The 16,333-nt window shown below is 41.4% G+C and overlaps 1 protein-coding gene across 3 annotated transcripts in view; it reads right to left on the reverse strand.

The window, feature by feature from the left end:
* The window catches only part of carmil3 (capping protein regulator and myosin 1 linker 3), a 77,183-nt gene extending 69,019 nt beyond the window's left edge, over positions 1-8,164 (reverse strand). For all 3 annotated transcript variants that reach the window (XM_067605035.1, XM_067605034.1, XM_067605036.1), the window contains exons 1-2: positions 7,885-8,164; positions 3,764-3,858 (exon numbers count right to left, since the gene is read on the reverse strand). In XM_067605035.1, the coding sequence (XP_067461136.1) occupies positions 3,764-3,858; positions 7,885-7,942 (153 nt within the window). In that variant the 5' untranslated portion in view covers positions 7,943-8,164. The remainder of the gene's footprint in view (positions 1-3,763; positions 3,859-7,884) is intronic.
* Between the last annotated feature and the right edge of the window lie 8,169 nt (positions 8,165-16,333).

Genomic DNA, 16,333 nt, shown 5'->3' on the forward strand with positions numbered 1-16,333 from the left:
GAACACACTAGCTGTCCTTGCAGGGAGTATATCATACTTTATACTATACTATATTGATGGAAAAAGCCACCATTTAATTGAAAAATCATTTGTCATACCCAGCTACAGTATGAGTAACTTCCTCTTAGTTTTCTATGCAGTTAAAAGAACTGAGCTGGAGGTCAAGGTTTACAGGAATCCAGCAGTTCCCAAACTTTTTAGCTTGTGATCAATTAAAAGGGAAGCCATGTCTGTTCAAATGTTGTATATGTCTATAAATTAGACAGTAACTGTTAGTATTTTCCCTTAAAAATGAAGAAAATTACGCTCTATATCAAATTGAACCTGATTTTATTTTCTCTGTGTGTGGAAGAGTGAGCAAAAAGTAAAAATTGTCCAGTAACTCCAAAGAAGTTTTGAGATTTCATGTATGACTTCTTGGAGAGGTTCTTGCTCTTTAGCAACCACTGCACTAAAGCAGTTACACCTAGTTTCAATGCCAATATGTACGCTTTAGGATTTACCACCACTGATTTAACTCAGGGTCTGAATAAATCAGTTAAGCACGAGTCGATCAGTTTACACACTGGACAGAGCGCTGAGGAACAGAAGTAATTTCACAATCCCAAACAGCACTAAAATTCAATAATTAAAAAGATGCACGGAGAGAAGATTGAACACGCTAATTTGTGCAAATGAGGTTAAGAAATTCCAAGCGGTAAAAGAGACACATTACCTTATTAACAAAAATGAGAAGGAAAAAGTAAAACAACAAAATTAAAATAACGAGACAAGTGAATTAAGGAAAATGAGATTCGTGAGGGTAAATCTGGGACGCGAGGAAGGAAGAAATCTCAAAGAAAGATAATGATGATGCAGATGAACTACAAAACACGGCGCATATCTTGGAACGAATAAGCTCTACACTACTTTTATTTACTTATTTATTTCATCCAAAACTACTAAGCTCAGCTATATCCAGCACATCCACATCTGAGAATTCGAACAACTGTAAACTGTTCTTCTACAAGTCTATTTTATTTACAGCCCAAAATCACAAGCTTCTCTCGGTGAGTTTTACAGTCTTTCAGACCCCCAGTTCACATAAAATAAAACATTAAACAGGGAAGAGGTGAAATAGAGTAGAAGTACACTACAATAATGAGTACATAAAAAGTAAAGTATGTATTATTAAGTCAATATTAAGCTTGAGGAGTTCCAGGAAGTGATTTGAGAACTTATTTGTTGTATGTGGAATAAAGCAGCTTTAAAAGTGATTGCTGAGCATGCTGTTATTCATCATTACCCACCGCCACCACTTTTCTACATAAACAGTCCTGCTGTACACATCCCCCCTAAATCAACACACACACCTAATTCTTTAAATGCGGCACCACAAACTCGACCTCAAACCCCAGTCCTGCTGGAGTCTCATGAGACGGACCTCCACGTAACCGCAGGACCTAAGTGGAAATAAGTGTCTGATGCATCCGAGTGTGCTCAGGACTGTCAAACAGTGGCAATCTCAGCCAGTAATAGGCCCATTATTAGGTAGGAGACGAGGGAACCGCAGAGTTGACAGAGGATAAAACGGAGCGACCAATCAGGATAAATAAGTGGCGGAAGAGCCAAATCGGCAACTGGGGCATCACAACACATCAGAGAATTCCTTTCCCCCCCTTTCTTTCTCCCTCACTCTCTTCCCTTTCCTCTGGTGAGGCGCCCTCCCCTTCCATCACACCCACCCACTCCTTCCCCCCACTAACCTCCCCCACTGTCTCTCTCTCTCTCTCTCCCTCTCTGCCTTTGAAGATGCTTTGTTTTCTGAGTTGCCTCTAATCTTCAAATAGGGTGATCTAATAATGGCTGTAAGAGTGTGTATGCGAGCAAATTTTGATGCACTGAACCATGTGTGTCTGTGTAGATGCCCCCCGCACATGTCAAGCCGTACGCATGTGTGTATGTGTGTGTGTGTGCATGTTGAAGCTCCCCAACACATCGCCTTGGGTGCCGTTTGGGTGTCATGCTGAGCCCTCCCTGTGCCTGTCTGAGATGGGTGGGGGAGTCAACCCCATGTGTGTGAGTGTGTGTGTCGCAGCGTGACGGCTGGTACAGTCAACACACACAGACAGCTGGATACCAGCAGTCTCCAGAAGGGGAAACTGGGGCAAAAACAAAGAGCAAGATGTAGAACAAAGACTTTTAGAGATACAATATAAATTTAATGTATAACATATTAAAGGCTCCACAAACTAAACAATCCACAATTGAGATGAAAGCCACGATCCTGTACAATTCGACCTGCTAAAATCTACTTCAGTCGTGAAGGGGAGATGCACATGAAAGGGAGGATAGAGGTAAAGGAAGGCCTTGCCTAAGCCTTCAGGCTTAGAGAAGTGATTTTCAAGGCTAAATTTCAGCTCCGTCTTAGAAAGCAATCCTCATATACTCCACCTTTTTTCTAACTACCCGTGCCATGTGTGACATTTTCAAGCATGAGCAAGTATTTTGTGCTCAATACCCAGAGAGACTGAAACAAACAGTCTATTTACAAACTCCCTCATGTGTTCAACCTTCATACATCCAAACGAATTTATCCATTAGAGTGAAAAGATTGCCTTTTAGAGGGCAGACCTTCACAACGAGCTAGAATGGATGCCTATACCCATCTCGCCCCCTCCCCTTCCCTCCCCTCCCTTCCTTGAAAGAATTTGGAGCAGTGGCAGCGGCAGCCAAGACCCATTTGGATAGTAAAAAACTCTCGTAAGGCGGAGACCTAATTGAATTGCCTCTGATGGAAAGAGGAGCTCAATACCCTTTTACAGGTTTGAGTAAAGATGGAGGGATGAAGGAAGGGCACGAACGAGGGAGAGGTGGGAGAAAGTGAGAGGCGAGCGGCGTGGCGGGGGGGGGAGGAGAAGGAGGGAAGGGGGGCTGGGGTGATGACGGGGATGAGGATGATCGAGATGGACAGATAAGAGGGGGAGGGAGGGAGAGAGGGAACAAAGAGAGAGGATGACAAAAATAGAGGGGTGTGGTAATGATGGAGATATAAGGAGTGGGGGTGGGGGGGGGGAGACTAACGCTAAATAATAGCAGAGGCGGAAAACTGAGAAGTACTGATTAATAGTTTTGATTCGCTTATCAGCTTGTCCTTTTTGTCTTCTTCAGGGGAGGAAATGAGCTCGTTCTCTCGCGCATAGCAACTGCGAGTGAGTAACTGATCACTCGCTAATGTGGCTGACTAATTGACAATTTCTCAATAGCAGCAGTGGCCTTGGCTCGCAGGCTGCCCACACACCCTCTGGCATGCAGAAGGCTTCTTCTTCTTCTTCAAAAGAAAAACAAAAAAACAATAAACGATGCCCCTATACGTACAGTAACACTATGTCGGGCTTACACACACATACACGCACCAATCTCTTGCCTGTGGCATTAAGGCCATCCTGCCACATCTAATAAACTCTGAGGACGGACTCAGTAGGCCATGGCATGGTGTCCACTTTGCTCTGCTTAGGCAGCATCTGCCTTAAGCCTGATTTTCAACGCGTCTGTTGTGTGTCTTGGGATGCGTAATCTGCGACTTCTTATAGCCCTTTCAATTCATCTCAATTAAGTTCCATTGATTTCAATTTTCCCTGTAAGAAGTCGTCCTGTTCCATATTCAACGCCTCTCGCGTTAAGACGCTTTCACTTCAATAACGTGGCCATTGAGGTGGTGCGACCGCAGAGTGATGAAGGACGGCTGGTGAGAAGGGAATGAGGGTGATTTGGGGTCACTCACCAGAATCCTGTCCTCTGATTTGCCACTCCTGGTGTCCTGTTTGATGGCTCGCACAAACTTAATGGCCTGCTTGTCCAGCACCTTTCTGATGCTCTCTGGAGAGGGAGGAAGAGCGGAGGGGGAAAAAAAAGATAAAAACAGGGAAGCTAATTACATTATGTAAACACATAAAAGAATAAAAAGATGGCCTAAGATGCACTCTGAAACAGCGTGAAAAGCTTTTATGGGGAAAATATACACGTTGAAATATGCAGCTGGTTAACAAATTAAAGAAAACTCCTGAAAGAAGCATTAGGGAAGCACAATTTTCTCTCCAGATACTGAAAACTCAATGCAGAGTATAGATCTGCTCTGACTCTTTTTTCCCTCCATGTGTAATGTGTCTTTTAACTATAAGTGGAAGCGATGCGTATATTTATTTAGAAGCATAAGCTCACAGCAACAAACGAACAGAGCAGAAAAGAAATTAATGGGGTAGGGTTGGGCCGATCTGACAGTCATCACCACTGAGCCCTCTACCATCATAACATGATTTAAAAGCTGCCCCAAACACCACACACACGCACTACCGCACACTCAGACACACCAATTTGGTACGGCCGGCCCGGATCGAATCTGCATGTCACACAGTAAAAAGTGTAACGGACATATTGCAACCTACAGAAGGTAATACCTCTGCGTGTGTGTTTTTTGTACTGCTTCATCAAGATGCAGTGTGTTAAAGTCACATGCTAATGTGGCTTTTACTTTGATTCCATCGTCCATCGCTATGTTTCACTGAGGACATCATCATATGTCAATTCTGTAGACATCGCCCTACCCTATAATGGGGCCTCTGCTAAAACAATAGTAATTGCTAGAAAATATTGGTAAATATAAAACTATATTGTGCACATAGTTGCTGTGGTGCTCAAAATTCAGTCAACAGTCCAGTGAGACTGATTTAAGTTGGAATCAATGAATTTTTTATACTAAAGCCCAGACTGGTGCACCCCTAAGAAACATTGCAAATGGGTGGCAAAAATTGGTTAAATGAGTATGAGTAAGCTGGGCAAGCTAGGCTAATTTTTAATGCCCAATGTTCTCTGGACAGGATAATGTAAAATGGATTATTGGTCACTCGTTGACATGCAAAAGTTGTCTACACTGAACTGAGACATGTACTTCCTTTATCCTTTCTGTTGTTGTTGTTACACTGCTGTGGGCTGGGAGGGACAGCATTTTAGTTTTTTAGTGTATGCAAATACGCAAGAAAATGGCAATAGACTAAATCTTGAATCTTAAAATTTTAAAATCTGTTCACCACACTGCGTAGAACTCATTGGGATTATTTATAAAGTATGTAAGGTAACATGAGGCCAGGGATTTTTGTATTGCTAAGCAGTCATCAGTCATGAGTCATCGGGCCTCTGTGACTGAATGAATGTAACGGATAGCGGAAACAATTTTTATAATGACACTGACAAAGAAATTATATTTAATGTGCATCAGGAACGTACTGTAATGGCCAATACCTGATCCGCTTAACAGGGTCAATATCAGTGCTGATAACAAACCAGCATATCAGATTGCTACATCCCTGGTCATCATCAAAACACCAAGAATGGTTAAGCTTGACAGTTGATAAAACAATTGTCACTCCAGCTCCCCTTACGTGCTTATCCTGGAGCTTTTGACTGAATTACATATCCATCAGTGTATGAAGTTTGCTCAAGGCCAAGCTGAACGTCTAAGCTAACATGGACAAAAAGTCCTAAAAGTATCAAAAGTCCTCATAAATCATGAAAAGTTTGAAATTCTACATTTATATGACAATTTAATAAAATGCTGCTGCTGATGGAGACTGTGTGAGATGGTTGAAAGCTCCAGTACAAGCAAGTAAGAGGACCTTGAGTGGAGATTGTTTTGTCAGCCAAGAACAGTGTTTGTCCCTCCAGCAGAGTTAAGAGCACTGAAGCTGTTCTGGAGGTTTGCATGGCTCAACACCCCACTGAGACACTTTATGTTGTTTTTTGCTTTAAATTTGTCACTTGTACATTGTGCTACTAAAGTGATTTTCAACAGTGAAGTAAAGCTGGACATCTGAGCGTTAAGACTCGGATTTAGGACATCATTAGCAGGTGTTTGAAGTTGATCCTTTGAAAATGAATCAGTGACTGTGTTATCTGAGAGCTTTGGTTTGAGATCTGTCATCCAAATGAGTTCTGTTTGAATGTGATGATAGCGAATCATAAATCATCTCCCAGTAAAATCACCATGTTAATGCGGACGATGCTGTCATAGTTTCTTGTCTTTCTTATTGTCAGTTCAGGGATACACTGGCGGATTATTCCTTTAAAGACAGCCGCACAGGGGTTAACAGTCACAGAGACAAGTAGACAGCTACAAAGACACAAACATGAGGACAGGCAGACACACACACATGCAGACACAACCTCTAGCTGTAGAGGACTCATAACTGGGCTATTTTTAGCCTCAGAGAAAGATAGAAGCAGCGCGGCTCATCTCAATGGAACTGACTACAAGATCCAGAGCTAGAATCTTTTGGGGCCTCTACAAAATGCCACATGACCCTGCTGAAGCTCACTGAACCGCACCGGAGGCCTCCTCCATTTACATCCCCTGCACAATCCAAAAGGAAACATCCACCGACATAATACAACCTGAGACACACAATCGCAACCTATATCCTCAGACTTCAAACATGCGCATATGCCTTCAAGCTGTGAAATTCACAGCCCGCATTTCCAGCAAGGGCCACCCATGCTAAATATGCACCCATAGAGCCCACCAGATGGAGATACAGCGAGTCATGCTGTGTCACGATGCTCCATTGTACTCTCTCACTATGCTGCACTCTCATAATTCTCACTTTCCACATCCGGCAACAACCATGAAGTTGGCTCTCACACTTGAGTGAGCAGCAGCAGATGCGGGGAGGACGAGGCGGGAATGGAGGGGAGGGAGGGAAAGGGTGAGGGAGGAGGGGGGGGCGTCTGTTTGGTGGTTGGGGGAGTGTGGTGGCACACTGGCAGATCGAAGCAAGGATCAGCCAAAGACAAACAGAGAGTTATTGACGTTAAGCTGGGTAAGACCCAATCGCTTAAACCTTTTAACACACTCTGCGGGCCCCCCGAAGGCCTACTGGTGTGACCTCGGCATCTGCTCCCGAAGGGGTGAAGAGGGGCCAGTCCAACAACCAGGATGTGTCAGTCCCCCCTTCCCCTTTAATACCATCTCATATCCGCACTGGCTTTTTGACAGTTTGATGGATCTGCTCACTCAGCCCTCCCCCCTCCCACATCTCCCCCTCCCCATCTTATCCCCCATTGGCTGAGATGTGGCAGGTGTGTTGATGGCTTAATACTGCCTGGCTCTTATCAGCAGGCCAGACAGACGGGGTTTGACCAGGCTGAGCTGGTAAACAGCGGGATTTAACTCGCCATGTCAGGATAATTAGCAGTGAGAGACACACCTTCTTTAACATCTTACCATCCAAACATGTTAGTGTGGAAATCTATGTGTGTGTGTGTGTGTGTGTGTGTGTGTGTGTGTGTGTGTGTGTGTGTGTTGCACTGTCCAATCCCAGCAAAGAGAGAGAGAGAGAGGCTCAGGCTCTGTGCAGCTGAACCCACGCTGCCTGCTGCACGCAAAGCGCTCCTGGTCGCACAATAACTCCCACGCACACACGCGAGAGAAGAAAGAGATGAAAACTCATAATGAATGCACATCAACGTCACGCACGCACTGTAACACTTTCATATAACTCTGACAGCACAACGGGGCCCCTGTGCGCGATAAATTTCACGGCAGATCTTTATGCCAAATCAATCCGAAAGTGAACACTCCCGCTCCGAGATCGATGGGATTACAATCTTTCCAAGCTTCAACAGCCATTAAGTCTGGTTTAGCCTTGGGAGACATTTCCTGCGCTTCCCTGCGGTGATAACTCCTTTCAAATCAAACACACTGGAAAGCGGAGATTTAAAGAGCAGCCGAGTAAAGAAAAAAAAAACTAATCCCATGCGTCCTAAAAACCTGTTCCCCTTCTCCTCTTCCCTTCCTCAAGAGATGTTATGAGCGGTTAAAAAACTCGGGGAAAAACTCATGTTTGAGCTCACCTGTGATTTCCCTGCTGACGTTGACGAAGCCCGCCGCTGTGGTCTCCTTTGAGGCCATGGTGCGCTCCTCCCGCCGGCCCTCAGCTCTCCTTCTTCTGCTCCTGAAAGCGTCCCCGCCGCTGCGCACTCTTTTCTTTGCCCCTTTTTATTTTCCTCCCTCCGCCGCGCCTGCAGGTGCTCCGGGCGCAGCAACAGCCGGTCAGAGTGATGCAAAGCGATGCCGTGGTGCGCACTGGCAAAACCCGAGGAGCGCCTCCGACTTCAGTACTCAGGCACATGAATGAGAGAGAGAGAGAGAGAGAGAGAGAGAGAGAGAGAGAGAGAGAGAGAGAGAGAGAGAAGGGAGAGAGAGAGAGAGAGAGAGAGAGAGAGAGAGAGAGAGAGAGAGAGGAGTGGGGGGGGGGTGGGCAGGGTTGTAGGTTCTGCCGCTGTATATTCATCATGTTCCAAACTCAACGCATATCATCAAATCCACGACATTTTGCTCGGAATTAGGTCGCTCATTAAAGATGATTACATTCAGGGGCCCCAGACTTTACTTGTCAGGGGCCCTATATGATTTCTAGACATTCACTTGGCTCATCGTGGAAACAATGAAACAATGTATGCTTTGTTAAACAATGCAGCTGCAGCTTGTTTTAGGGCCTGCAACTTTAATTAGTGCTGCAACATTACTAATTAATCTGGCAATGATTTACTCAAATTAATTGTTTCATCTATAAAATGTCAAAAAAATAGTGTAAAATGCCTAGTACAATTTCCCAGAGCCCAGGCTGACATCTTCAAACCCACAGAACAAAACCTGAAGAGATTGTATTTACAATGACTGAATTTCCAACAATTCAAAACAGATAAAAGCATCAAATCTTCATATGTGAGATGTTTGGTATTTTTGCTATTACCTAAAAAGATGCTGATTAATTTTCTGTTGAGTGACTAATTGATTAATTGATTGATCCTGTGTGAGTGTTATCCCTTAATGTCTCATGTTGTAACATGAAGTAACATCTGAAGGGGATCATATTAGATTGATTAACAAACAAGACAGTTTGGTGCTAGATGTTAATGTCAACAATGATAATGTTAATCTTAGTTTAGTGTGTTAGCATGCTAACATTTGCTAGTTAGCACTTAACACAAAGTACAGCCGAGGCTGATGGGAATGGGAATCTTTGCGGGTATTTGGCCTCAAACTAAAGTACTGGACAAATTAAAGATTTGACTTGATGATGGCACAAGAGGAAAAGTTAAGGGATCACTAAAGTTATTACAGTTCATCCTGAGGGGAACATGAATGTAAACCTTATTTTATGGCAGTTCCTCCAGGTCAAGACATGTCACTAAAAAACACAAATATCAACCTCATGGTGGCGCTAGAGGAAAGGTCTGAGAATCAACAAAAGTCATTAAGGTTCACCCTCTCGGAACCATGAATGTCTGTACAAAATTTTGAACCAATTGATCTTGTAGATTTTAAGATATTTCACAAGATATGTGAAAATGTTGTCCTGCTGATGGTGCTAGATGGAATGTCAGGGAATCAACAAAGTCTCAAGGATTCATCCTCTTGGCACCGTCTATTTGTCCAATCTGCACCAGATTTCATAGCGATCCATCCAATGGTTGTGAAGACATGTCACTAAAAATCAAAAATGTCAACCTCAAGGTTTCACTAGATGAAAGGTCAGATCATTAATTGTATATAAATATATATACAGTCAATGGGACAAATGATCACCGTAGTCAGCAGGCTTCATCCTCTTGGGACCATGATTCAGCACAGACGTCATGCTGATCCATCCAATAGTTGTTGAGATATTTCAGTCTGGACCAAAGAGGTGGACATATTGACTGACAGACTGACATTGTCATCCCTAGAGCTGTTAGTATGACTAAAATCATGAAACATATACATGTACATATCTCACAAAATCATAAATAAACAGAAATGTGATTATCAAATCAGAAATAAAATTACATCAGATACAATCACACAAAAGATTTTATTCTAAACGCAACATTAATGGAACCTTACCAAAGAGCTGCAAACCCAAAAAATAAATAAGAACATTCTAAAACAACAATTTGACATTATGGTTTTGAAATACCCCCCAAAACATTGACAGTTTCTGCAGCAATAATTTATATTCACAGAGAAATTCTGTAGTTGTAGATCAAACGGTGCAGAAGGCTCCAGGCACTGGGAGAAGCAAAAGCTCCCTCACCTTCTTCTGTAATGGAGCTTGTTTAAGTCAGGTTAGTCTGATCAGCAAATGGAGGTCACACTACCCTACTATTATTTCCTTCTAAAGGAAGTGTTTGAATGATAATGATCTGATCATGATGACTCTGCAACCCTCTGCCATACGTATAGAATGAGAGGAATCCAACATCACCTTCAGTATTATTAAAAAGATCCAGGATTACATCATTAGAAAGGCTTTCATGTGACAAAGCAGTCCCCTTGATTCTGGTTTTTCCCTTGTGTCTGCCTTTTTTTTGACAGAGAATAACAAAGGATTCATTTGATGTATGTTTAAATTATAGCTCTTCACTGAAAAGTAATGGTTTTATAATATCAGAGCAGAAAGTTTATTTGATGCTTTTGATAAATGTGTTTTTGTGGCAATATTTCTGTAACGATGTGAGGACATTTTGGGAACAGAGCAATATATCAAACAGTTTCATTCAGTGCCTTTCTCCTTGGAGTTGTGAGATCACCACTCATGGCTGTGATAGGATTTGGGATGGAGAATTGGGAGGCCAGGTTGAAGCTCAAACTGTAAGTAACTATGATATATGATCCACCCACTCATCTGAATGGCTGCTACTTGTCAATGTCATCGCTTATGCAGCCCAAGTCCGCTGTTTCTCATGGATGCGGTCAAAATTAGACCAGATTTTTTAACCCTTGTAGTCTCATATATCACTTCTTAATATGACAAATGTGCTCATGAAAAATCACATCAATGGGCTGCTTGTGTGTATGCAGAGGGTGCAGGTGTCCCATGGTGTCATTTCCAAAAATTGGCCCTTCAGGGACCCTGGAGCCATATAACAAAAGTGTGGTGTCGACTATATACATGCATGCTTCTGTATATGTTTGCGCATGTGTGTGAGAGACCTTTGTGTCTGTGTCTCACTGATACTTTACTCTGATGAAAGAAGACCCAGTGGGGGGCATTATGCTAGAGAGAGAGAGGGGGTTGGGGCGTTGAAGGAAAAAGGCGGAGGGCCAAGACAGCTAGAATAAGAGGTTTATAGTTTGACTGTAGCTGTCTCCAGGTTTCATGGGTTTAAAAACTTCAGCACTGTTCAAAGATGCACTTGAAAGAACGATCCATTATTTATTCATCAATGCGCATCTCATAGATGGGAGTTGAGATACTCAATATGCCTCCAATTACTTGTCTGCGTAGGTACTGTACTGTATGAATATGCTTATAAAAAACAATGCTGGAATAAAAGGGTTTCACAAAGGCGTTGCTACTCAGGCAGCAACGTGTTGAAGGTAGACAAAGCTCATGAGCAAAAAAGGAAACATTCATCGAAAATCTGTTTGTGCTTCTATTCTTCTGCAGACCACAATCATTTGGCAGACAGTAACTACAGAAGACAACACAACATCTGTGCATAGAAGAAGTGAGACAATCCTCACATCACAGAAACACTTAGTCCTCCCTCAGAGGGGCAGTGAGGGAGGGGGTGAAGAGGAAGAGGGGGGTAACAGTGTGTAACACACTGCATGGCAACAACATCCAGTCCGTAATAGCCAGCGGATATAAAAGTGTTAGCACGCACTGTCTCACTGTTCCTCCTGACATCAGTAATAACTCAAGATGATGCTTCAAAGCAGGTTTTCGATCCATTCCCAACACTCACCACAGGCTGGGTTCTCCTCAGTGTATAGAACGTGATAGAGTAACACGCAGCTTACAGGCAGCAGAGCTGTGATACACTGCCCTCATCTGGTTAAACACAGCTAACATCGCATGGACAGAAGTTTTATATTTCATGTAAGCAGAAGGAAGACTGACATTGTATATTAGCATGTTATATATTTCAAGGTGGTATAGATCACTCTGAATATTTCATACTTAAATAAATTATTATGTTATACTATGAGAAAGTACTCAGATCCTGTCCTTAAAGAGTAACATAACACCAGGCTGAAACTCAGTGTTTTACTTCCTTCTCTGGTTGAAAGATTCAAGTCTGTGTCACCTCTGACCACACACAATGTCATTGATGGGTGTGTTTGGTTGTAGGCAGAAATGTGATTTGTTGCACCTGTAACCACACCCAACAGTGATGTCACAGTGTCCTGGAGTACACCCGTACATCAATAAAGCAAGGTGAGGATTTAAACCACTTGAGGTCAGCAAAAACTAGATATTTAGAGGGTGTTAAATTGCTCTTTAATTAATACAACAATATAAAAATGCACCTTAAGTACAAAAGTATTATCAGCAAACTGTAGATAAGTATCAAAAGTAAAAGTATTAGTTTTTCAGAGAAATGGCCTCTGTGACTGATATATTGTATGAATTAATGCATCATTGCATATATAACATTTTACTGTTGTTACTGGTTGCTAGTTTTAACTACTTAATATACCTTTAGGGAGTTCAGTCCAGTGGTTCCCAACTAAAGGGTCAAGCTCCCTCCACAAGGTCACAAGATAAACCTGAGGGGTCATGAGATGGTAAATTGCGCAGGAAAGACGAAAAAACAAAGTTCTGCTACACAAAATTTTTTCTCCAATCTTGTTTTTTTTTGTGTGAAATTTTGGATAATTTTACCTCTTTGGAATCCAAATTGTTTTAAATGAACCAATCTGAGGAGTGCAGAGGGTGAATCTCTTTTTGGTGTAACTGCTAATAATTGAAACATGACCAAGTACCCAAACTAGACAGATTATTTGTAAGGGATCACAAGCCAAAATCATTCAGAGCCACAGGTATAAACTTTAATGATGTGTTATATTTTATAAGTTTATCATATATTCTTTTACATAAAATCTCAATCTGAAATGTAGCCTAACCAATAACTCTATCTGCCAAATGAATGTAGTGGAGTAAAAAGTACAATATTGCCATCTGAAAAATAGAAGTATAAAGTAGTATAAACAGGAAATACTTGAATTATAAATATAAATATAGTTATATCAAAATTGCACTCATGTACAGTCCTGCTAAACCATCACAGAAGCATTTTCACAAATGGACTGTAGGTTCTTGGGCATCCCAGGGGTATAAATTTTATCTGACCTTCACAGCAATGACTCTGCTTGAGAAAAGTGAATCCACAGCAGCCAGTTGCTAAATGAGCCTGCATACAGATTAAGAAGGAGTCTGAAACAGCTGGTAACATGCAGACAGCTTGACTGTCTGCATGTGCTGCACTCCACAAGGCGACACACTCTGCTTTGTCAGGGCTCCTGCTGTTACAAGACTTATTTTGTCTGATTCCTCTCTTCATTGCATTGGCGCCTCAAAAAAAAAAAAAAAAAAATAGATAGTAAGTCAGTGAGTTATTGGAGGCAACATGGAAGATTTTAAGACTGGAGAGGGGATAACAGCATGAGCTCAACAGTCTGGCTTTCTATTTCGTGGCTCCACTGATCTGTTAATGTCACAGACCAAAAAGCTGAACAGAGTATTGATTGGACATGATGCCTAAAGGGCTTCTCTGTCCTTTTCCCAGACATCTTTGAGGTTTTTAGATTTCTCCTAACAGGGAAGATTGACTCCATGCCAAAGTGGGAGGGGGGATATGACCTGAACTTGACTAAATGTCACTCAGGACACACATCAACTTTTGAGTCATGTATTACAACAACCATTTTGAGGTTGGTGGTTCAGCTCTGCCCCTGAAATACTCCTGAATCTGTGAAAGCTTGACACAGACAGTCTCAGAGCTCACAGAGCCTCCGGCAGAGCCTTAAACATTTGAATTAACATGAACCCATAGAGAGAAACATCCTGAAATCACACAAATCTAAATGCTAATGCAGGAGAAGGCTGGAGAAATAGAGTGGAGGGAGTATCAGGCAGTGGTGGTGGTGTTGTAGCTGCAAGGATGAGTTTTGCATTGAAGTGTGCAGAAGGAGTGTCAGATCTGATTATATGCACTGCCTAGTTGTTGGAGATACAGTAGATTGTGATAATATTGTAGGACACTATAGAAATTTAACTAGAAAACAACTTTTATGCATAAAAAGTTCACTCTTGACTTTGGAAATGGTAAAAAAAAGAAAAAAGTGAAAGTCGACTTACTTATTTTTGGACCTTTTAGCCAAATCTCACATTCTTCAACAGCAGGTAAGAATTTGCTCAATTGTCACAGTAGTAAATTTCACTATGAGACCTGCATTGTTAATTTCCTTTTTTTTACTGTACAGTTTTAATAATGTGTCACCACATGAAAAATAAGGTAACATTTACCTTGAATACAATTTCATGTTTTCAAAAATATCAAAACAGAAAAAAGGAAGCAATAAACATTGTAGTTACTGTATTAACATCCTGTTAAACATTCCAGAGGATCAACAGCAACAATTGCCGCAAGCTTGTGTGTTGTTTTCTGTGTTTTTGTCCTTGTAAACTCAAATGTAAGCTCAATTTACTTTTTAACAACACTACAGATTTAACCATTTATATTTTTTATTCATTGTTTTAAGTTTAATATTTATCTGCAAATCTGTACAGTAAACTGGTGCCTTTTTTCTAAGTGAATGAGATTAGGCCTGTACTCCAGTGCATTTTTGTTAAGTCGAGGGACTCAAATAAGAATTTCTTTTTTTTTTAATGATGGTCAAATTGATGCAAGAGAGGCTGAGATATCCTGACTTTTAGTCCGTAGCATGTGTCAAAACAGTGGATCCTACATTCCCCATAATGCAACTCGATAGCATCTTTCATTAGACTCTTCCTGCCTGGTAAACGTCCATGTCTTTCAAACTCCACGCCCCAAATTTATAAGACAGGCTTTCTGTTTAAGTCTCAAGCCCAATCTTAGATAATCATTATGGCGTTTTGGAAAGCTCCCTCTCGAGCCACCCAAGACATCATACAACTGTTTTTACAGGCTGAGTAGTAGCGAGTGCCCCTTTAGAATTTATGTTACTTCAAATGTGTCATATATTTTACATCTATGTCATTTGTTTTGTTGGTTCATTAATTCTTACAACAGATATCCCTGGTGAAGACTCCAGACAGTGTCAGTGTTGCGCGCCAGCTGAATGAATATCCCTTAAAGTCTGATATACAGTACACAGTGTTGAAAGGCGCATTCAATTCAATTCATCTCAACTGAAAATACTGCAAACAGAAGAACACATAGACAAAATACAAATATGACAGTGTTAGAAAGAACTGAAATACACAAGGATTGATGGCAGTGGTCAGTCCATAGATGGCCTATATCCAACACCATAAATCCACTTTTCTTTTCTTTTTTTAGTGTCAGAAGTGCAATCATCAGTCTATACACTGTGGTTGTTCATATGTTCATATGTCAATATTGCCTCTTGAATAAAACCAAACTTTCTTCTGTTTATTTCACGTCACTGGGTTTGGCCTCTTTTGTGACTTGATTTGAAAAGAAAAAGAAAAAAAAAGCCTGGTGACAAGTCTACATATTTTAAGGCTAATATTGGCTGCTTTCCCTTGAAGAGTCAATAGTTGTGAATCTGCTGTTGTCATCTGCTTTTAGTAAGTGACAGGGAGCAGGCTTTATCAGTTGACCACAGAGTTCAGACTGATACCAGTAACTGTTGCAGAGTATCCATGCAGCGTGTGTGAAAACAGCAGATTTACTTGGGTTGTGGTTCTTTCCAAAGGGCTGAGCTCATGGTCAAGCAAAACCACACTTACTTACTTACTTAATCCTGTTTTTATGTTTTATAATGAGTGTCAGCCAAGCACAGATTTTGTCTGCATATTCATCTAAGCTGAATCAGAGACCACTAACACAGTGAAGCAGCAAAAAAAAAAAAAAAATTGTGCCAATACTTATAAAAAAATTCATCTTTTTCAACTACACCTCCACTAAGTACATTTTCTGATCATTTCTGTCCATCTGTGTTTATTTTATGTGTCTGATCAACATATTTTGAACTAATGGTCGAATTGGCGTAAAATCTGTTGTGTACGTTCACACTCCCACCATCAGACCACACTTTAGCTACGCTCATATAACTCATATGTCAGTGCAGTGAAAGTAACTTCTAACTTTAAGGCTATTAGGCCCTCGTGGAGGTCTGCACTCTGTCTAGGTTGTTCTTGTTAAATATCTCTAATGATAATATCTCAAAATTAGCTAGTAGCTTTTTGCACCCAGCTTTAAGTTATAGCATAATAACTGATTCCTGTCCTTTGGCATAATGGAGGAAATTTGGGTCCTTGAAAAATGTGGTAAAAAAAATGAATAGAGCAAGAGATGGAGC

Source organism: Thunnus thynnus, chromosome 12, assembly GCF_963924715.1.
Source record: "Thunnus thynnus chromosome 12, fThuThy2.1, whole genome shotgun sequence".
Taxonomy (NCBI): Eukaryota; Metazoa; Chordata; class Actinopteri; order Scombriformes; family Scombridae; genus Thunnus; species Thunnus thynnus.